Raw genomic sequence first — 23,085 nt, 5'->3', positions numbered from 1 at the left:
CCCCAGTGCTATTATGAGAGCACTTTGGGTTGAGTTTTGATCTGGTGGGTTTGTAAATAGGGCCCTGCCTTGCTGCGGGGCACCACTTTTGGGCTATATTGTTTAGTGTGACCTGAAGGAAGCTTTTTGATATTCAGGGTGATTTGTAACCTGGAACAAGATTCAAAAGTCCAAAATTAATACGGCTTGTGGCGTTTAGAGTTGTGTACTCCATGAGGCCATCAGTGTGTAATTTTCATAATGTTGATGATGACGGACAAAGGCCTACAAAATGTACCCTGTTCTACGACAGACCGTATTTTTTTTTTTTCCAGGGTCTTTATTTACCCCTGAAAGTCAGTATAACTTTTAAATCTAAATGAGTCCCATAAATACGTCAACTCTCCCATTTTTTTTTTTTTTTTCAGTTGTGGTTTTTAGTGTGAGCTATAATCATTTCTCATCTTTCTTTGTCTCTGTGTCTGTCTGTCTATTTGTGTGTAACAGCAAACACACAAATCCACATATACACACATACGCGCTGTTTCTCCTTTTCTAGCGAGAGCTTCTGATGCAAGGACGGCAATCTGTAATCTGTAGTAATTGCATGTTGCAGAAAAACATTTTTCCGCTGTGGTAATCGCTGCAATATGTGCAGTTGCGTTGCCAAAGTGACAGCACCCCCACCCCCTACAGACACACACACACACACACACACACACACACACACACGCGCACACCCACCCACACACACACGCGCGCACACCCACCCACACACACACACACACACGTAGACGAGTATCCTGACTCACTCTGACTTTGCTGAATGTGTCCAGCTAAAACTTTTGGAGCCTGCTTCCCAGGATATGGCTGAGAGACTAAGACATACAGGCAAGCAACTAATAGTATTGTGACAAACTTGCGACTGGTAAGCACACACACACACACACCTGTGGTGCTGTCATGCTGCATTCACCTTCTGCAAAAGATTTACAGTTCCTGCCAGTGACAGTTTAACTGCCATGCTGCCCCGGTGCCAGAGCTCTGCCAGAGCCCAGCTGCCACACACAGATCAGGAGACGAATCTTTCACAGAAGCCACATCAACTCACTCTCCCTGCTCCTTCGCACACAGCCATTGCACAGTGCAAGCAGATGATGAAATTAAGTCCAATACCAATCCCCTGATATTTCTTGTAAATACGTCCTGGAGAATTGAGTCAATTGTCAGAGTTCCTGCTGATTAGTAGAAGTTGTAGCCACATTAAATGTAGGGAGTGTAGTGGCGGTCTGTGACTGAACCGTTAATTGCATATTTATCAAACCATTGTCTACCATTTCATCGCACTGACACCAGCGTCTACTCTACTCGGTTGGACTGTGGCGCAGGTTTATGAGGTCATCACCACCGTGGGACTGAGGGTAAACTATGGTGCGTGTTGAAAAAGACAGCACGTCTTCTCACAGCCACAGCAAACAGTGTCTCCCTCTCTCTCTCTCTCTCTCTCTCTCTCTCTCTCCTTCCCGTTGTCATTGCAGCTCAGCAGTGCCACACATTTATGATATCATTAGCCACTGCGTCATCACCCCTTTGCCCAACAGAGCCCCAAAATATGTCAGCCCAGTTGGTCTTTCTTATGTTGCACTCGTCAACGTGTAACCACACACACCTAGTATAAGGACAAGTTATGCTCAGAGACATTTATAGATACACAGCGAGACACCAAGATTGCAACCAGACTGTGTGTGCAAACCTTTTCCTCTCTGGGCTGCTACTCTGACTGCTGAAGCCATCCAACCTCCCAGCAGTTGAACTTCCCTGTGTCTCTAATGGAGTCTCTCTGTCAGATCAAACAGCTCCTACTGACGAGGAGAGGAGACAGATCGCAGCGCTGGAAGCCTTTCAGTCTGACAGCCCGAACACGTTTGACTGGCAACGCAGCCTGTGTCTACTCTTCCATCGCTAGAGATCCCACACAAATATAGTAGCGCCACCAGAGAGGGGACAAGGGGGTGGCGAGCGGGGAGGGGGTAAGGGAGCCCAAGCCCGTCGGCTCAGAAAATAAGTTGTGAGGCGTCCCTCTCACACAAAGGCAAAGCCCCATAGCTCACTCTTTTTTTTTTTTTTTAAATGAAATCGCATGTGAGTTGAATATTAGGAAGTGCGCATGGCTTCCAGCAACCACCGAGCTATTATAGCAGAGCCTGTAAATCACATTTTCACCAGCAGACAATGCCCCTTTGTGCTTGTTGTGTGGCTGTCCCCTCTTGCTGACAGAAGCAATGCGTGTTTAAAAACTGTGGAGATTAGAGTTAAGGATATGTGAGGAAAAGTGATTAAGATGAAGTGTCAGTTTTAGACCTCTGGTTAATTAGTGGCAGTCATGTGAGGAGGGGCAAGCAGGACAATCTGCCCTCATTTAGCCCCATGGTGAGAGGGACCTTTGATGTGGTTTCACATGGAATGCTGTTGTTCATTCCTCTCTGCAACAAAAGCCACATGTTTTTATTTTTTGAGACTTAGGTCCCTGTTTCTTTGGACTATAAAGGAACATGGTGAGGTATGTAACGTATGAAATGAATGGCATGAACACCAACCAGCAAAACACAAGTTGGAGAGGACTCTGCCAACTAGGCACTGGGCCAAATGTATTGTTCTTAGCTGCATTATGTATTTGTATTCAAGTGGTTTAAAGGAGACAAAGTGTATTAGTCATCCCTGCTGTCTGTGCCCATATAACACCACTGCACACACACATTCAAGCGTAGCCTTATGTAAACATACACAAATACACAACATGTACACATTTACAACTTTTTAACGAATATCATCAGTGTTCGTCCCTTTCCACTCCTTTCATCACTGTTGAGGGACTGTTTCAACAGGGGTCATTCCAGGTTCTGTCACACTCATTCAAGAGCAAATGGACTTCAAAAAGCCCCCAAATATTGAATTTGCATTTATTTTCCTCTTCAGAGGCCTCACGAGCACCATCTGACTCAGCGCAGAATCCAACCAGATTCGAGCAGGAACCCGGCGCTGGTTTCCTGACAAGTGTCCGTGGCACTTTCCTCTGTAGACGTGAGACAACTGTTAGAAAGTACTCGGCTGGCCCTCCGGGCTTTTCATCGTAAGGAAACAAGGGTGTGGCGACCCTCAGCCTTCAAGCCAAGGAGCTCAGGAGTGCACTTAGACACATACTATTGTCACAGTTCATAAATCCAGTCTTTTGCACAGCAAGTCATTATTGTCAATCATTCCAATTGATTTCAGATTGAATCAAAAGTGAATGAATCCTCTCCAAACGTCACTGAGCCTTTCTGCAGCGAGTGCAGAGAGCACTGTGCTGCATGCAACTCTGTTTCTGTGATGTCTTTGGGCTTGATTCCCAGTTCTAGATTAAGCAAACCTAATTGGAGGCTAAAACGTATTTTCAATGGAGTCCCTCCATTCAAATCATTGCTTAAGTCAAGGACTTGGCTTAATTGGAGTCCGGGAAACCACCCGTGTGTCCGAAGTGACTGAATGTTTCCTCTCATCATCTCCACTGCTAATCAGTAGTGGCGTTGCCCATGTACAGTTAGCACCCTGGCCACGTGGAGCTAGCATAGAAAGGCAGGACTTTCCCCTCTTTGACTCAGAGCCTGAAGCATCCATTGAGGCTTTGCTGTAACTGCACACTAATCCCCTGATTGCTGTGTTTAGGCCCAGCACGTTGCTGCTCCACGTCAAGGCGGCCGCGGCTAACGACGAGCTAATGACACAACGATGACAAGGAGCGTTTGTAAACCCAATCAGTAGCCTGGAGTCTGGCTGCCTGGTGATTAGGTTAATCAAACTCTATACTGACTGAGTGACTGGCTCGCTGTCTGCCTCTTATGTCATCACACTGATTAAAGGGGAAAAGTTGTGTTCAAGTCCGTCAGGCCCTTCTAACACAAACGTCTCTCTGCCAGGTTGGCAGTGTTAGCACAGCTAGCTGTCATGCTAAAACCTGAGAGGACTCCATGTTGAATTGAGGACCAACTTAATTTCAGTGTAATTTTGCTGATTTTAACATGACAGAACGTGTAAAGATGCCGTTACCTTCCTGCTATAACGGCAAACTGTCATATCATATCTAAAAGCAAGAATCAAGCTTCTTGGTGCTATTAATGTTCCTTGACATGCAAAGGTTTCAGAGTCCCTTTCTAGGTCACACTTAGATTTTTTGACAACAAATTGAACAAGGTTGTATCTTACAGAAAAGGCTCACTGGTAAGAAACTCTCACTCCTGTCAGTGCGAGTGTATAACCGCAGTACACAGTAGTCTGTTAAATATTTTTTTAAGCACAAGACACAAATTGGCACTTTTATAAAATCAAGAAAGCAGTCACTGATATTTTTCAGTTAAGTCCTCTGCTGTTTAGTCACCATGTGGGTAATTCTGCTGGACTAAGGCATCGGGGAACCATATGTTAGTCCTGACCAGCTATTACGGTGAGGTCAGACAGCATTTAGAGAGGGAAAACGTCACGGTCATCATGTTGACATGCCCTGGTCCTCTCTGACTCAGCATGGGGAAAAAACTCAGGCGGTGGTGTCTGTGTGTGTGTGTCTGTGTCTATGTGTGCATGTAGTCTATGTGTGCTTGCTGCAGTTTGTGTGCGTATATATCATAAAGTTCCCTGTGCGTTTGTGCTCGTGATGGCTGAGTCTGTGACCGTGAGAAGAGTATGTGCAGCAGACGGAGTGACCTCACAGCAGACAGACTATGGAGAAGAGATGGAGGGGCCACTTCTGCTGCACAGCTGAGGGGGAATCCCTGGCATGGTGTTTCCTACTGAGGCAATACAGAAGTGAGCAGCTGTAGAGAAAGTACATGCTCGCTAAAGTTTACTTCAGGGCAGAACCTGCTGCAATACAGGGGTACTAGATCATTTTGTAATTTTTGCATGATTTTTTTATGATGTAAAAAGGTTGCAGCGCAAGCAAACTATATACAAGAATATGGAAATACGGGAATTTGAGGAGGAATAATGGATTTGGTTTTGTCAGTTTGTAATCATCGTGAGGTTACTAGGCTACCAGCACCCGCACACAACCCCTTGGTAAAACCACAAATTGTCATTTGTGCACTTTGTTTTTTGTACAAATTAAACTAACAAGACATAATGTGTTAATTAGTGAGCTTTAGAGACGTTGGTAGAAAGATTTTGTGACCTTTAGACAAAGCCAGGCTAGCGGTTTCCTCCCTTTCCACTCTTTATGCTAAGCTAAACTAAGTGGCTGTTGGTTTATATTTAACTGCCATATACAGATAGTGGTATCAATCATCTCATCTAACTCTCAGAAAGAGAGCAGGAAGCTTATTCCTGCACTCATCTTTTAGTCGAAACATAAATGATATTGCTAAATGCTCAAATTTGCATCCCTCATCTGCAGTTCTGAGTCGAAAAGCACAATTCGTCAGCACAGTCAGTTATTTGTACCCCCCAATTAATAGGCAAAGGCAAAACTAAAATGCCATTTTTAAAATGGTGTCTTCACACAAATCAATTCCCTGTGGTTAAAGTTATGTTTGAGGGGAGGGAGCGACCAAAAAACATGTTTTATTGCAGCAACGACAATTAACTGTATGTAAACAAGTTGAGAAAAAAAATTCTGGGAAAATAGAGAATCAGAAAACATTTCATAGCTAGCAGCCTCTCGCATCCTATCATTATCTGCATTTTTCCTCCACCGTAATTAAGTTTTTTTTTTATTGCTTATGGGAAGAGGGATGGGCTATAAGGATGTTTTGAGGATGATTAAAGTTGCTCATAATGACGCAAAGATTCAGTCTAGAGGAAGGATATTTTGTCTGTGAAAAACATTCCTTTTAATCCTTTGATGGTGGTAGGATGAGTTCCTCTGAGTCTTAGATATTTGCTAAACTTTTACACATGATAAAATAAAACCCCCTCTTCCTCCTGTGTTCCATCTTATGTAAAAAAAAAAAAAAAAAAAAGAAGAAGAAGAAAAAAAATAGCTGCCTGCTGATATGTTTCTGAACATGTGGGATCTCCATAAGTTTGAGTCATTTTATGTGCTGCCGACCAGACCCGTGCCCTCCCATTAAAGTAATTTGTGGCTTAGAATGCAACTGTAATGTTAAAAACAAAAGTGCACAGCAATCGACGTTGTGCTTAGTCACCGGCAGTTTTTGCTTTTCCTCCTTTCTTACAGCTAGAGCAAGGATGTTGTTGAAAACATCTGTTTAACGGTACAGGGAGGGGTCTAAACAATAAGTCTTCTTCATCTGAGTCAAACTCAGGTCACAGCTCTCTAATTGTAGCCAGAGTTACTGAAAACAAAGTAAACCTGGGATGACACAAATGTTTTATTTCAGGTTTTACTTTAAATTGTTTACCTTATTGCCAGCTTTGCCGGAAAATTGCAAGCAAATTCCATATACCGGCTGCATAAATTTAGGTTAATAATACATAAATTAGCTTACAATAATAATTGTGTGTTTTTCTTCAACCCCAGCCTTACCATGTAATAAGCTGTGGGGTTGGCCTGTGGTTTAGGGCGTAGGTTTAAAACAAAATTAAGAAACAGAAAATTGCGAGAAAGGCTTTTTCTTAATTTAGTCGTCCACCATGCAGGACGAATGAGATCATGATGTAGTCTAATAACAGTGATGTGGGTTTAATCATTTTAACGTAAGGGTTTATATGAAATATTATCAGCTCGTAAGTGAAGCAAATAAACCATGAAGAAATGAGTCATAGAAATACAAGAGCCTCATCCGGTATGGGCATTACTTCTTTTTTTTTTTTTTTTTAGTCAAGTGAAATTATTTGATATTGTGATCATTTCCACCTCATCATCCAATTACGCAAGCATTTTCAAAGTCTGCATGTTTTCCTGCCAACATGTAGTTCCTGTTTCAATTTCTTTTTCATGTCAAGATGGTCCCAGTTAAAGAAGCTGGTCTAGACATTATGAATTCCTTTTACATTACTTGCATCATATTTGGACGTTTGTGTCCTTCAAACCAATTACTTTCAATCGCCACTCTTTAGTTATCATGTAGGACTATAGTCCGTATAGTCACAGTGGATGTGTTCAGCATACATCCCCTGACTTCACTGCTCTCACAGCTGCCACACACAATCAGATCACAGGGTGTAACACACAGACTAACTCTGGGTGAGCTGCGTTAAAGGGGGCAGAGACGCCGAGCCTTTTTCCTGCCCGCTTGGCCCGACACCAGGCTCAGATCACATTTGTTGGATGCTGCTCCAGAGTCGACGCACCTACAGTTTACTTTCCAGTAGAATTACAGAAGCAACCCCCCAGGAGTGTTTGTTGAAAGAAGTTGCTCAACCTTTCTGAACACTTCTTTTACCCCAGTTAGAGAAACCTGTATAGCATAAATCCATATTATCAGATTGGCTGAAAAGAATCTGGCCCCTGTGGTTGCATGTCGACCACCAGAAAATTGTGTTTACTACTACACTTAGCGCAACTTTAACCTTGACCAACGCAACGCTGCGCATGGCGTTTGAGCTAAAAAGTGTACAAGGGTGGAGGCAGGTTTGGGATTAGTCAACCACATAATCAGCAAACCCCTCGGCATACTCTACCTCGAAGCCATCTTACTGGCAACCCCTGAAAGTGTTCCCCATAAAGTCGTGTTGACAGATGGTGAAAACGGCGAGACGGACCAAAAAGTAAATAAGTACCTCCAAAAACGTTTACAGCCCTAATCAAGTCCAGAGCGTTCCCTCTATTCAGCGTGCCTTCAGAGTTTTATAAATAGATATTATACTCGGCTAAATTGGAGACAGGATTTCGCCGCTCTGTGGCTGTCATAAGTTTTCTATTATTTGCTTTCACTTTAGAATATTGAAACTCTTAATATCTGGTTTCAGCCTGCTCAGCCAGTCTTCATGTTTTGGCGTCACTCGGGGGCCTCACACTCAGCAGGATTTTGAATGGACTCCAATCAAGCATGTTAATTTAAGGGAGGGGGTGGGGGGTGGGGGGATTTACCATATGACTTTGTTATTAATAAATTCAACAGAGGCCGGCCATGTGTTCAGTCAAATTTATAGCCTTTTTCTTTTTTGAGCTACCGTATAGAGCCTTTTTATTTGTCAGTGGTCAGCTTGAAGTTTGTCTCGGGTTTTATCCTGTGTGAATGATTCATTTTGATGCATTTAAGGAGTCTTTCTCTCACACTGACTGTACATGTGTCTCTCAGGCTTTTCCCTCCCAGAAACTTGTAGAACAAACCAGACCACCTCCCAGAATCCTCCAAAATAACCTTGCTACAACTGTGGTGAGGCATGGCGCATTTCTCACACACAAGCCCTCACTTCCATTCATGCAGCGCAATAAGCCAAACATATAAAACCATTCCCACCCTAATAAACCCAGGGCCCTTTTTTCTCTGCCACAAAGGGAGCTGGCTCCCAAGAGCGTAACACTCCTAAAAAAACGGACCCCTGTATAAAACTGCCTGCAGGGAAAACAGCGGCCCTTCCAAGTGGAGGGAAATGCGGTGACAGAAACTGAGCCCAGGATATGACCCATTACACAGGCCCAGTGGTACCTGCTGTAACCAGGTACCCCACGTGATGCAAACAATATGCCAGTATGTCAGGATCGGAAAACTCAGTAAAGTTTTTACAATTGTGCTTCACAGGGGGAAAGTCTGGTGTGTGTTTTTTGGAACCTGCTGCTTTTTTTTTTTTTTTAAAGAGTGTAAAAGTGTCTCAGAAATGCTGCTTTCTGCTTAAATTGTGGTGCTGCTGTGTGAGGGTTAGCAGGTGTATAGCCTCATTGTGGTTATTATCAGTGAACTGCAGCAGCACTGTGAGTCTGCATCAGATTAACGCCTCGTTGACGCAAAAGCTCTCCATCTCGGTTTCTCTTTCTTTCTCTAAGACCGGACTAACTGTCTGACTATTAGCTTTTTTCTTGTGCTCAATACCGAATTGGACGCCATGAGAACGACAGCTGCTCTGTCTGTTCTCTTTGTGACTTGGTGTGTGTGTCATATGTTATGTGTGTGTGTGTGTGTGTGTGTGTGTGTGTGTGTGTGTGTGTGTGTGTGTGCGTGTGTGTCTGAGCTTGAGCGGAGGATTGAGGTTTCTGAGGTGAGGCATCCTCTCGCTTCTCACGCGAAGTGCATCTAATGTTGCACATCACATGTGTTCTCTGTCTGCACTGTGAGATTGGCTGAAATGTATAAGAGTTACCAATGTAACACCTTACAGTACAGACTAATAGTGTGTGATAGTGCTGCTGTCTTTTTTTAAATCACAAATGATGCCACGGCTAAACAAAAATACGTTAAAACTCTAAAATAAAAAAATTTCTTTTTTTTACTTTAATCAGTATTTCCTTTTGGCATTTTTCAAATGACTGAGATGTTGCTTACAACAGTAATTCCCTGACTTCTGAAGAGTGAATACAATATTTCCATAAGCTGTATTAAAGTCAGAGCTCAGGAAGCCCGACATTTAACAGTCTCCTTAATTTTCAACAACCGTTCCTCTTAATTTTAGTTTGATTTTAGTCTAAAAAAGAGAACTTGCCAAATTGCTCTGCCTGTGTAATGCAAGTTGTTAAACTAACCACTGGGGTATTTAGCTTACATGAGGTAGTCCCGATTTGAAATGCTTTCAAATTAAACTGGCGTATTTAGTGACTCTTGGCCTTTGTTCTCTTGCAGTTCGGTTTCAGTCTCCTGACAGAACGAATTGTAAAAGGATATTGCATATTCGCTAATGATTTCCAATGGATGATTGCAGCTTTAAATGCTTGTCTCTTTTTCCCCTCTTGACCTAATGTCTCACATCGCGTCTCGCTGCTCCAAATCAGGCACATTATGATAGAAGTTTAAACCGCTCAAAAGCCTGATAGACTGCATGAATGAAACCATGAAGTCGGTGACATGCAGATCTGTAAACCGTGAGGAGATAAAGGGATGCAGATCCAGCTGTTATAGACAAGAAAAAGGGGGGGGAAAGGCCTGAGCCTTGTCAGGAGGAAACTATAAATGCCTGGGTGTCTGTAGAAGCTGTGAGAACACTGGAACATCATCCCCTATCACTGCGGTTCCACTGTGGATATCGGAGGATTGTTCTCATGTGAGGCACAGATGTGTGTGTGTGTGTGTGTGTGTGTGTGTGTGTGTGTTTAAGGCTCCGGAGATTTTAAGATATACTCTGCAAACAATTAGGAGCTGGTAGTGCTTCTCCTGTGGCTGTCTCTAATTAACACTGCAACAAGGCCTTAATTGGGAAGGAGATTTAGTTTTTTTTCTGCTGCCTTTTGGTGTCTGTCTCAGTGTTTGTGTGATGAACAGTGGTAACAAATAAGTCCCCTGGCCGCCATCAGATTAACAATGTCAAGACTGACTACTTTGTGTTTGTGTTTATCGTCGCTTACAGGAATACATTTGAAGTATTCTCGTTAAAAATCAGGTGAAAGTTTCAACCTTCTACCTCACTATTTGCAAGTAAAAGCTGTCTGATTGGAATTGCCATGGCAGCAAATGGCTTCTTCATTTAGGCCTGGCGTTTAGCGTTGCCAAGTATAGTGCACTCACCTCACCACATAGACCAAAAGTACCTCCTGGAAGTAAAGCAGAGTGAGAGAGCCTAATATGTTTTTTTCTTTGCTCTTTTATTGTATTGCCGTGTTCCAGTAAAGGGCCCAGTCACATGGAGCCTCTGAGCTCGTATTCTCACAGAGAGAGCGCCGAGTCTCACTTGATAATGAATGTCTGTGGTGAGAATCCCATTATGGCGCTACTCCATCAAGCCTACAGAAAACACAGGAGCGCAGAGGCAAAGGCATTTAAGGGCCATATCATTCAACTAGATGAGGGCTGCCGTGCAAATCAGATCCTCCCTCAGCACACGTCTGAGTGTGTGTGGACAGAGAGATGAATGCATTCACACACTACAAGAAGCACCTAGTTGTCAAACTGACAAAGCTACACATTCAAAACAACTGGACGGAGGGTGGGATGCTGGTGGGAGGGAGGTGGGTGAGTGAAGTGGAGAGGAGGGGGAGGGAGAGAGAGAGGGGAGGATCAGCACTCACCTCTGAGTAGACTGCTGCTGTAGTTGGAGAAGGAGTCAAAGATGCTGTTTGATGCCATGACAGGGAAGCCAGAACAGTGAGGAGCCCGCTCTGCAGTCGATCTCCACTGACCTTGGAGAAGAAAAAACACAGAAATGAAGTATGAGAGTAAGAGAGAAGAGAGGGAAGGAAGGAGAGCGGAAAGGACAAAACTCCTGGAGCTCGGAGCCCATTTGCAACCAAGAATCTAGGGTTTGTGACTACCGCAGGAATCCTAAGCCACAAGCCTGCAGAGAGAGCAGCAGCATGTGTTAGCAGCAGCACCAGGAGAAGTTGGAGAGAGTAGTGGAGAAAAGAGGGTCACAGGGAGAAAAGAAAAGAAGAAACTGAGAGAGAAGGCAGTTGAATAAGAGAGAGAAGCAGTTCAAACACAGGCAACAGCAGCATTTGTGTTTCCAGGTGTCGAGGTGGACTCACCAGGGCTGGAGATGAAAGGGGGCCCACCTAATGGATCCTGGGTGGTGGAAGCGGGCCGGCGTGGAGGGCTGGGCTTGTGGTCCTCTGTCACACAGTGGGCTGAGGGTGTGATGTTAGCGAGCTAGCTTGATAGCGTGGTCTGTCTCTCTCTTTCTCTTCCACGATGGTGGTGGCCTGACTGGAGCGTCAATGCTAGTAAAAGGCTAAAAGCCACAGTCTATCTGCATCCTCCTCGCCATCCTCCACACAGAGGCACACACACACTCCCCTCCGTGAGTGCTGGAGCCCACGTCACATGTCACGTGTGGTCACCGGGCCTCTCCCTCCCACCCTCTCACCCTACTTCCCCTCCCTCCTTCTCTCCCTCCTTTCTACTCCTATCGTCTTTGCTTTTTCTCTGGTTTCTCTGCATCGGTTTTTTACTTTCCATGCTTCTCCTTCTTTGATTTGCCGTTTTCACTCTCACTTTTGATTGGGCGTCCAAGTTTTGGAAACATTTTATTTTCTTTTGAGTTCAAACCAGGCAGCGGCCTGCGCCACTGTGGCTCACTGAGGTTTGCAAAGAGCAACGAAACCACTATAGAAGAGCTGGAGAGGCATTAAAATGTATTTAGCCAAACACACCCCCAAAAAAGAGAAGAAGACAGGAGCGAATCAGATGAAGAGAAAATGAGAGATAGCTGTGGCTTTAGCTGCTGCTGAGAGGCAGGAACGTGTCAGTCTAACTGCTGAACAACACTGAGCATGTTGTTCTTGACTGTATATGTATGTCCTGTGCTAGTTTTATGTTTGTCTGACTCACACAGCACATCTGTGTTTGTAAGAACTGGTGGTTTTGGGCCTGCAAAACCTCCACCCTCCCTTACCACTCGATAGTATCATAATCTTAGCCTCATTAGGAGCGGCACTGCCATTTGCTCGACTCTCCTTTTTCAATATATATGTCAGTATTTGTGGCCTAGCGTGGTCTCTTCACACCTATGAAAGTGCAAAAGGATTTAACCTGATTGTGGTTTTCACACTTATCCATTTTCTAGGTTTTATTTCTTTGCTCGTACAGTATCTGCCTGAGATGCGATTTCATACCACTACTGCTTTTCTTTTTCTGTACTTTTTCTGCTATTTATTTGAAAGTTTCTTCTGCAGTTGTGAGAAAAACAGGAAACTATTCATATTGCTTCAGATTCATACAGAAATGAACTAACGAGCAGAGTGATAAATGTGCAGTCAGAGAGGAAGACTAACTGTGCGGTACTGTTAATCTGATAATCAGTCCTACAGTACTATAAGCATATTTGTGTGTTTCTGTCTGTTGTGTGTGTGTGTGTGTGTGTGTGTGTGTGTGTGTGTGTGTGTGTGTGTGTGTGTGTGTGTGTGTGAGAGTGCACAAATCACTGGCATTTGCAAACCTGTGGTATCCACACTTCCTCTCTCCTTTCTCCTGTCTCTCAGTGACACACTGACCATGTCTGGCCACGGGACAACAGACCCAAACCACTGTCTGGTCACTCATATGACCCAATTGCTTCCTCTGCAACCTCTGTGTGTGTGTGTGTGTGTGTGTGTGTTACTGCTTCATTCTGCTTTGTGTATGGATGTCAGCCCACGTTGTCCTTTGCTAATTGCTGGACAAAACTGCTGCATGGACCACAGCATGTGTTTCTATGTGTATATACAGTACCATGTTCTGTGTGTGTGTGTGTGTGTGTGTGTGTGTGTGTGTGTGTGTGTGTGTGTGAGAGAGAGAGAGCTTGCCGCTCTTCCTGGTAGCCCGCACTGCCCTGTAAATGAGCAGTTGCCGTTGAGTTAGGCGGCAGCGCGGGCTAAATGACACGGCGTGTCGGCAAGTGTGGCCGAACGCTGAGGCCACAGCCGCGGCCCCAGGGCTTTTATCAGTCCGTCCAAGTGGCCACTACAGGCCTCTGACTTAACCTCACACACAGCGAGCTTTCCTCTTCTAACACCTCTCCTACCTCCCAACATGGCCTCGGCCTTGGCCTGCCAGCCCAGGGACAGATTACAGCTGTGTGACTCTGCTGAACAAGAGGTACTGCTGTCAAACACTGCTCTCTGCAAGGCCACGGACATGATGGCTGCTTTTGTTCTGAATCATATTTAATATTCTTCATCTTAAAAAAGAATTAGATTAGTTAGATAGAGGGTCTCAGCTGGGTTCTGGTCTCATCTGTGTTTGTTTAGAAAATGGGATGCTCGAGAGTGCAGGTTTCACAGCACAAGGGCTCGTGGTTGTTTCAGTTTATAATCGTTTTATGTATTTATGCAAGTGTGACTGTTGCTGGTAATAATTCATGTTGTTTTGTTGATTTAATTATAAGTGTGTAGCATATTTTTCTGCTCACTATTTTCAGATTATTGACAATTTCCTTATTTTTGTCCATTTGTTGTAAGAGACGTTGCATCTGGATTTTCAATGAGGAATAGAGAAAAACTAAACAAATACAGGACCATCCCACAGCATTGGGAAAGAACGAGAATTGGCTCTATTGTAGTGTAGTCCAAACTTGACATTTGAAGAAAGCACTAGAGTCAAGGCCTTTTTTCTTCGTCTCTCCGCTCTGTTTTTTTCTTCTTTGTCTAGGTAAACATCTGCTTCATGTTTTGAAATGTATCTCATGGCTTTGCACTGCCCATGACTGTGTGGAAAATAGTCTGAAGATCATTGTGGCCGTCTTTCACTCAATTCTTTTTCCCTTGCCCAGGCCTTGTTTATCAAGCCCCTGTATTTAAGCTTAATATAACTCCTGTTTTGCTGAGAAAACTGTGGTGGTTTAATCACTGTCAGTGGTCCTACGCCTCTCGGGTGTGGCTCGCGAGGCAAAAAGGACCCAGTGCGGTCGTGCGTCCAGCTGCAAAGGGGCTTATTTTGTGGTCTAAAAATTGCAGGCTTCCCCATATGTTCCCTATAAACGTGGAATGCAGCGTGGGACTTGAGGAGGCTTTTATAATGAAGTGGCCGTCATTGCATCAAACACCATGGTCCTGCCTCTGGGATAGGCCAGACCTGCTCACTCACACCTCGTACTGCCCATTTTATTCTAATTATATTAAACTGCTCATTTCACTGACTGATGTTCCTGTCCACTTTCAGTACACCATACCCATAGTCTATTATTGTTAATTATAACATTGCATGGATTTGATTTATAAACCGATTGAAAGAGAGTCCCTATTGGCTTTACATGAAAGTTTTACATACAAATCCTATTGACACAAGACACAATTTCTTCTGGAATATCTTCAACTAATTTTCAGCATTTTTAGAAGTGTCTGCACTCTCAAAGAGGAAGTTGGCATAAGAAAGTGTAAGCAAAAATATAAAACATGTAAAAATGCCTAACTTGTCACATTTTAAATAAACTGTTGTCAAATCACATCAGCAGCCATACAGTGGAAACCGTTATTCCAGAGAGATTTAAGTTTTTAGAAAGTAACACCGTTACCGACTCAGCATTGATCTGTGTGTCTACATGTGTGTGTCCATGTTGTTGTTGTCATTGTAAGCGAGGCACTCCCAGATGCAGTGGTTTTAGCGTGCAGTATCACGGTTGGAAATGATCACCGGGCCCATTATTTATTTATTGGCTCCAGGCAGCAGACATGGAGACTTGACTGTGGTAACTACACAGAGAGGAGGGGAGTGGGAGCGTCGTGTCGCCACACTCGGTTTGGAGGAGCGCTACATGTATGCAGTAACCTGTGGCGGGACCAAGACAACTGTAAGGCTATGATGGGTATGTGTCAGTAGGAGAGGAGTGTCACTACAACACGGAGAAAGATGACAAGGAGCAATGATCAAAGATGAGCGGTGTAAGGACAGATAAGATTTAATATCAATGATTGAGTCCTAGACATTGTGATAGTTGCCGGGTGAGGGGCGTAGCGTAGCTGTATTCCTTCAGTGCAATGTTGCACCTCTGGCACCCGCAAGATGCATTACCATGTTTACAGGTAGTAAACCCTTCATCCTACCCCCTCAACCAAGCTCTTCCTGTTATTCAGAAACTGTGCCAACGCAAAGACCGAGCATCCAGCTTCCTTTACACCAGTCCGATTCAAAAACTTCACAACCACTGGTAAAGAGTTCTTTAGTCTCACTTGACAATTCATGGTGGTCAAATAGTTCCTCATGTGTACCTTTAGAAACACAGTGCAATATAAATAGATAAGTCACATCACATCAGGCTTCAATCATAATGTAGCTGAAAAATATATACTGTATACTATTTTACTTATTAATAGGCATTACAGTAGATATACATGATAGTGGGACCAGAAGTAAGTCTTAATGCTTGTTAAAAAATAGGAACCTTTATCTATACATATTTAAAAAAAGAAAAAGAAAAAAAGTTGGCTCAACTGGTACTGGTACTGGTACTTTGAAAATCAAATCAAGAAGATGAAAACAAACTAAAAACACTAACAACTCTTCACGGAGTGCCTTCATGGGTTTTTTTAATCAAATTTTTTTTCACAATGCTTATCACATTGTGCTTGTGTGTTTTGTGAACCACTTGTCTTCACCAGAGTGGTAAATTTACACTCAGCTCTGAGGTACACAGAGGCACCACATCATGGCAACAGAGCAGCTGGAGGATGAAGTGCTGCAGCCTCACATAAAAGCACCCGTAAACCCGAGACCTCAGTTACCCCAAATGCCCCAATGCTCAACACACACACAGCTCAGTCCCAGCCAGACCAGAATAGAGCAGACCATGGTCTTGCCACAAACCCAACGGATCCCATTGAACTCAGTGCATCATCAGGATCTTTTGAGCTAACACAGGTGGAATGTCTTTTTCCGTTCACTATTTGATCATTACCGCTGAAATGTGAAATGCACATTTTCTGCGTTGCTGAGGGGTTTTCGCTTTGCAGAGTTGCAGTTAGTATGTCAGAGTGCTACTCTCACCATGTTTTATTACCTGTGCCTGTATGCGTGCATGTGCCTGTGTCTATGTGTGTGTGTGCATACATATTTCCTGTGGTTCAGACAATGGTTTTGGATGTGACAGACGAGCCTGCTCGTCTGTGTGGGGCAGGATGTTCCTTTCCAACAGATGCACAGTGGTTTGTTTAGACACTGTGTGCGTGTGAGCATGTGTCGTTGTGTTGCAGCATTAAAAGCAGTCATATGTCCAGCGTGTAGGCAGTGGCCTTTCTCCACAATGTAAAAACAGACATCGAAGCTCAACTCAATTAGAGTAGTTCTGTAGCAATTTAAGATGTAAGGGAAGTGCTAAGTTGCATTGTTACAGTTTTTTAAGACGTATTGAGCTCATCTACTGAACTAGTACTACTAAAAATTGCACTAGCACAATGAAAAAAAAGTTAGAGCTCTATTTATATAACAAATTTAAGTACTGAAATATTATCAGCAAAATATACGCTAAGTATTCATTATGCCCGCAGAATTCCTCCTTTCATTGTTATATTATCATATAAAATTATTGTTATATTGCAGCGGTCACTGTCGGCCAAATTTGAACTATTTTACATATTGTTGAGTAGTTTAATAACAACGTATTGCATTTTATAAGATGATCATATGTTTTTTTATGTAAAATATGAATTAATTTGAAAAGTAACAGTAGCTGTCAAAGAAATTCAGTGGAGTAAAAAGTACAATATTTCCCTCTAAATGTCGTAACCTATAAAGTAGCAGACAATTGAAACCCTTAAGTAAAGTTGAAGTACCTCAAACTTGTACGCAATGTAAATGTAAATGTACTTTGACAAATATCTGTATCATAAAGAGTTTGAAAACTTGTACTTGACTGAGTATTTGTTGTTCAGTCTCATTACGACAACGAAACAACCAGAGCATGTGAGAGATAACATGAGAGTCTGCAGCTTGATAACACATGACTGAGTGTGGTGTGAGAAACAAGTGTTTGACCAGATTAGTAGTGCAGTTTATTATTTACTCATATCTGAAACTCAAAAGAAATGTTCTAACATTCAAATTATTTAATTTTTCTAGTTGTTATAAACATTATGAGAAATATTGGTGTTACCCATTAAAATGTGTAACTTGTAATGAGCAATTTATTTGTTTTTAAACATCAATTTAAATAATGCCCATGTGTTGACTGATCATTGTAACTCTGTTACAGTAAACACTAATTTACTTGTGATGGTGTTCTCCATATTTACTATAGTGGCTTTAAAGCTGCTGGCATCAAATTTGGCCAATTGTTATCAGTTAGAAGATGTAACACTGTACATGCTCAAATCAAAAAGAACATGTTTGTCGTTTCAAAAATGGTGCGAGTCAGTGTAATAGGTATCGAAACCATACTTCTAACCATCACTCTGCCACTGATTTGTGTGTGTGTGTGTGTGTGTGTGGCAGTGACCTGCTTTCTTATGACAGCCCACACATTTCAGTACCTCGGTGGGTTTTACTGACCTAGAAAGGGGAAGGGGGCTCAGGAAACCCATGGCTGTTTGAGCGTGCGTGTGCGTGTGTCTGTGTGTGTCCGTGTAACTGTAAATGCAGGCATATGTGCATAAGCTTTTTATAGTTATTTGAAAGGCAGTAACATAATAGCACACTCCATTTTTCTCCAATATGTCGTTCTCACTTTCTCTTTCACCCCTCTCTTGCGCTGCCTCTCTTTCATTTGTGTCCCTCTTTGACAAATAGGAGCGATGTCCATTAGGATGCTTTATGAGGTGATGGTGACACGGGGCACTCTTGACAGCCTCTAACACTGTCTCAACTCCCCAAACACACACACACGCTCACACACACACATACACACACACACACACACACTCTCTCAAGTCTCCCTGTCTCTCTGCCTCCCTGTTCATCCTCTTTGCTCTTTAATATCGGAGGTCATTGCTCTTTGTCATCCATTGCAATGTGTCTGCGCTGTCTCCTTGTGTGTGTGTGTGTGTGTGTGTGTGTAGCTGAATCCCTCGGCTCTGGCGGGACCTCCTCACTAGTCGAGAACCAGACTCAGCAGACGCTACATGTGTCTGATCTATGATCCAGGGCTGGCTTTTATTCTGAGGGAGACATACAGTGTTTCCTTTGTGGGAGGGGAGTGTGTGTGTGAGGGGGGTGCTGCTCCTAATGAAGGCCACTCAGGGCGGCCTCTCCCCCGGCCTCTAATGCATCCCAGGCCCCCCCAGCCTCGCTGGCAGGCTGGTTGACTGGTGGGGCTCAAAGGTGCACACCAGCAGAGTAGGTATACTGCATAAACCTGCTTCACTCGGCCTCTCACACCACTCTCCCCCAGTCTAAAGATGTATATACTACATAGCGTCTGTATTGTCAAAGAAAGGCCCTGTCTAATGAATCTCCTGCTCAGTGTTGTGTATGAAAAATTGCTCCTCAGGCATTTGAATCAATTGCTATTATTCACAGGAGGAAATGCAAAATGAATTCATCTCCAATAGCTATGTGTCCAATTCACTCCTATGAAAACATTTAGAAATGTTTGTCGTAGAAGAAAATAGTTACACCATACATTCTAAACCCTACTGGTTGTGATCACATGAAGAATTGTCCCACAATGCCCTTTTAAGGTCACAAACTTCCTCTTTTAAAATGGCAGGTAATTTCAATGTTCCAGACCTTCAGCATGGCGAAGGTCAACAAAAAAACCTAAATTCCCTCCATGTCTGTGGCCACACCAACAGTAAATTGATTGTGAACAGTGAAGTGTTGTCTATGTAGCTAAAGGCTGATGTAGCTTATTTTGAGAATTTTATTTTTTTTTAATAAATCCCACTTAAAATAGTCCCTCAGAATTGAATTTGCAATGTTGCAAATGTGAAATTACTCCACTACAAGTAAAAATCCTTAATTTAGAGCCTTAAAAGTAAAAATATGCAAGTATTACCAGAAAAATGTACTTATATCAAAAGTAAAAGTATTCATTGTGCAGTAAAATGTGTCAGTGTTTTACTTTTCAAGTCGATCGGATGAACGGTTGTCGAGAAAATCCAGGGACAGACATACAGATGGAGACTCCTTCTATTTTAGTTAGATACTTCCTTCTGCTTGTCTCTTGCGAGTACCAACACAGACACACAGACAGACACACACACACACACACCACACTTTGCTTTCTTTATAAACATTTCTCTTGATATGCAGCGATAATAAATGAGGAGCTGGGAGTGTTTACCTCCTTCTCTAAGCAGAAAGGACAGGCAGAAACTAAATTTGAAATAACGATGCTAGTTGATCATCACATCTGTTGGGTTTCAATGCTTAATGGGTGATGACCAACATGGAAATGAGAAAGTTGTTAAGTTGTGTGTGTGTGTGTGTGTGTGTGTGTGTGTGTGTGTGTGTGTGTGTGTGTGTGTGTGTGTGTTGTGTGTGTGTGTGTGTGTGTGCCATTATCGCAACACTGGCAAACATTTCCACTGTATCTGCTGAATCTCAATTACCATCTACTGTGACTCTAGCATGTGTGTTTGTGTGTGCGTGCAGATGCCTACGCAAGAAAGAGAACATATATGCCTATAGCTGCCTGCCTGTATCTAAGTGTGTGGCGCCTTTGCTAACTTGGAAATAAAATAATGAGCAATTAGAAAACAATTAGAAAACAGAGATATTTTCAATATCTTATCTAATTTGTATTCAAAGGACACACACAGAGGGATGTGGTAGACACCTACATAGTACATACACAGTGTGTTTATGTTTATGTTGTGGACATGTAACACATGGTAGTACTTTAGTACAATCTCTCAGTTTAACACTGATGTAGTTTCCCACGCTCATCGCTGTAAATAGGTTGCTGGGTTCTTCTGTAACACACACACACACGCACACACACACTCACACACACACACAAGCACACACATAGCAAAGCTATGTGACTCCTACCGTGATCCATGCATTGCTCCACCTATATGCATCATATGGCAAGGCTTTGAAAGAAGCAGGTGCTTTTGTATCTTCTTCCTTAGAAGACTTAAGAAAAGCCAAAGTGTGCATTTTTTGGTGCTCGTGTGCAGATTGTTGCATGTGTGTGTGTGTGTCTGCTGTCTGTCTGGGAGCCGGGTGTATAGCCAGGTGCTTGCTGACATACTGGGGCTTTGTGGTTGTGGTTGGTGGCTTGCTTGCTGTGCAGACAACCGAGAAGGAACTGCCTCTTTTTTCTGTATTTCTATCTGTGTGTGTGTGTGTGTGTGTGTGTGTGTGTGTGTGTGTGTGTGTGTGTGTGTGTGTGTGTGTGTGTGTGAATATAACGTCAATCTAAACTCTTTTCAATATCGCTCACAGACTGACAAGGGTTTCGTGACAAGACTAGGGGGACTTGGTTTCCGCTGCAGGGCTACTTGAGTGCATATGAGTGTATACTCATTTGGTGCAGTCTGCTTTGTTTGTTTGCAATTGGGTTAATGTAAGCCTTTATTCTTCAGTTTTCCAAACACAGAACCCAAATGCAACAGCACACACTGCAGACACAACATAGCATCCTGTCCTGTTTTCTGTCTGCACAGTGAACCTCTCTGTTTGTCATTTTCAAATAACTGTAAAAACACAGCAGCAGGCAGTTTTACAGACATCAGGTTATAGATCAGAGAATATTGTAGCATTGGCTTTATCAAAGGCCCCGTTGCAACCCACATAAGGAGCCTTTTGCGGGCTCACTACAAAGGGAAACAATGGTTGGAGTGGGAGTAGATAGCGCTCTGCCATTCCCGCAGCCTTGGCTCAGGACCCATGGTGGCACAGTGTTAATATGATTGTGGCCTATATGGGCTTGTCTGTGGGCACATGACATGGGTGCGGTATGATAAAGCTTGGCTAACCAAGGCTCAAACACTAAATATCTGCTTTAATCATGTGGTAAAACTGGCAGATTGCTTAACTTAATACTCACTCATATTTATTGTGACTATTTTCAGCTCATCATGACACATCTCCCACTAATCAGGAATGGTTTTAACTCTTGACTCACTGATGAGTGGCTTTTTTTGGTAGATGTAGGCTTTCTACAGATGAATGATGCACCACCACACCCAGAACAACATCTCATCTCACCCTATTCTTTTTTATTTAATACAAGGCAGCTTTGAACTTTGCATAATTATAAATACTCAAAGAAGCACTGTAACACTTTGTTTTATGCAATATACAGAGAGAGACTAGAAGCAAGGCTGACATTGCCACAGAACAGGACATATGTTGCCACATTCTCACGGTGTTGGTTAGCCAAACCTCTTTACCCAGAACTCCTGGCTAGGTTCTGCTAAATTGAGTCATCTCAACACTGCTTCAGGCTTCAGGCTTCACCCTCACTCAAACCACTATCTGAGTCACACAGATGACGTACTTAACCCTGCATACATTCACGTTAAATACACAGATTTAGCCACCGTCTAACTCCTGATTTGACTTCATGCAGTTGGATTGGTTGATTGGAAAATATAATTTTCTTTTCAGTTAGAGCTATCGAAAGACACTGATGTGAAACCACAGACAAAGGGCCTTTGAGAGACATGTTAGTGTTTAACAGCAACCCACGTGCTGTTCAGTTGCACCCCACAATTTAGCATAACGATCAAAGTGGGTTCTACAAACCCACACACACATCCATGCACACTTTTCCACTGCAACATCAGCCAATTATACATCACCTGATATTTCAGTGAGCTGTCACTGTCTTGATTCATGTGCGTATGGGAATGACTTGTCCTGTTGCATCACTAGCAGTGTGTGAGCCATTGGTCCACAGCAGAGGTGTCAAGTAACGAAGTACAAATACTTCGTTACCTTACTTAAGTAGAAATTTTGGGTATCTATACTTTACTGGAGTAATTATTTTACAGCATACGTTTTACTTCTACTCCTTACATTTTCACGCAATTATCTGTACTTTCTATTCCTTACATTTTAAAAATAGCCTTGTTACTCATATTTCAGTTCGGCTTGTTTTCATTCCAGCTCGTCAGTCATCGTTCAAAAAAACACACACACAAAAAAACCCTATCCAGATTGCTCCATCCGGAGAGAGTGAATTTGATTGTGGTTGGATGAGAAGTATAAACATAGCTATTCCGACTCCCTATTGGTTCGTACGCGATCCATAACACCTTTACAGACCCGGTGCTAATACGCCACCGGTGCCTTAACGACCGTTATCTACCGGACCGAATAGCAACACGGATTTCGGTGCCTTAGGTGCCTGCGCGATGCTCCGAAAACGGACGATAGAGGGAACTGAACATCGCCGCACGGGACGCTAGTCAACACTACAGTTGGAAACAGGTTAGCCTAGCGTTAGCTAGAAGATGGAGTAAACATGATAAAATGCTGAGAGCTAAACGGTGTAAAAGTGTGTCTATATTTCACTGGAGAGGAGTCTGACACCAGACTGTAGCTGCCGTTGTCTGAAAAACACAGAAGAGATGTAGCCTACGTGTCACCTTTTTCAGCCCTTCTGAGTTTCAGGTATGATTTTAATATACTGTAACATTATTATAGTCATATGATTTTGTCCCCGCGTTTTAGAGTTAAGCTTTTGTCCTTAATGGCATTTCCCCCCCCTTACATCAGGGGTCTTGAA

At 43.1% G+C, this 23,085-nt stretch overlaps 1 protein-coding gene across 2 annotated transcripts in view; it reads right to left on the bottom strand.

Annotated features, from left to right (window-relative positions):
* Window positions 1-1,781, bottom strand: part of runx3 (RUNX family transcription factor 3) — a 39,522-nt gene extending 37,741 nt beyond the window's left edge. For both annotated transcript variants that reach the window (XM_028565708.1, XM_028565710.1), the window contains exon 1: window positions 1,733-1,781. In XM_028565708.1, the coding sequence (XP_028421509.1) occupies window positions 1,733-1,772 (40 nt within the window). In that variant the 5' untranslated portion in view covers window positions 1,773-1,781. The remainder of the gene's footprint in view (window positions 1-1,732) is intronic.
* Window positions 1,782-23,085: the final 21,304 nt, after the last annotated feature.

This window comes from Perca flavescens, chromosome 20 (genome assembly GCF_004354835.1).
Source record: "Perca flavescens isolate YP-PL-M2 chromosome 20, PFLA_1.0, whole genome shotgun sequence".
Lineage (NCBI taxonomy): Eukaryota > Metazoa > Chordata > Actinopteri > Perciformes > Percidae > Perca > Perca flavescens.
Note: the sequence above shows the minus strand (reverse complement) of the source record. Positions and strands in the feature narration are given on the sequence as shown.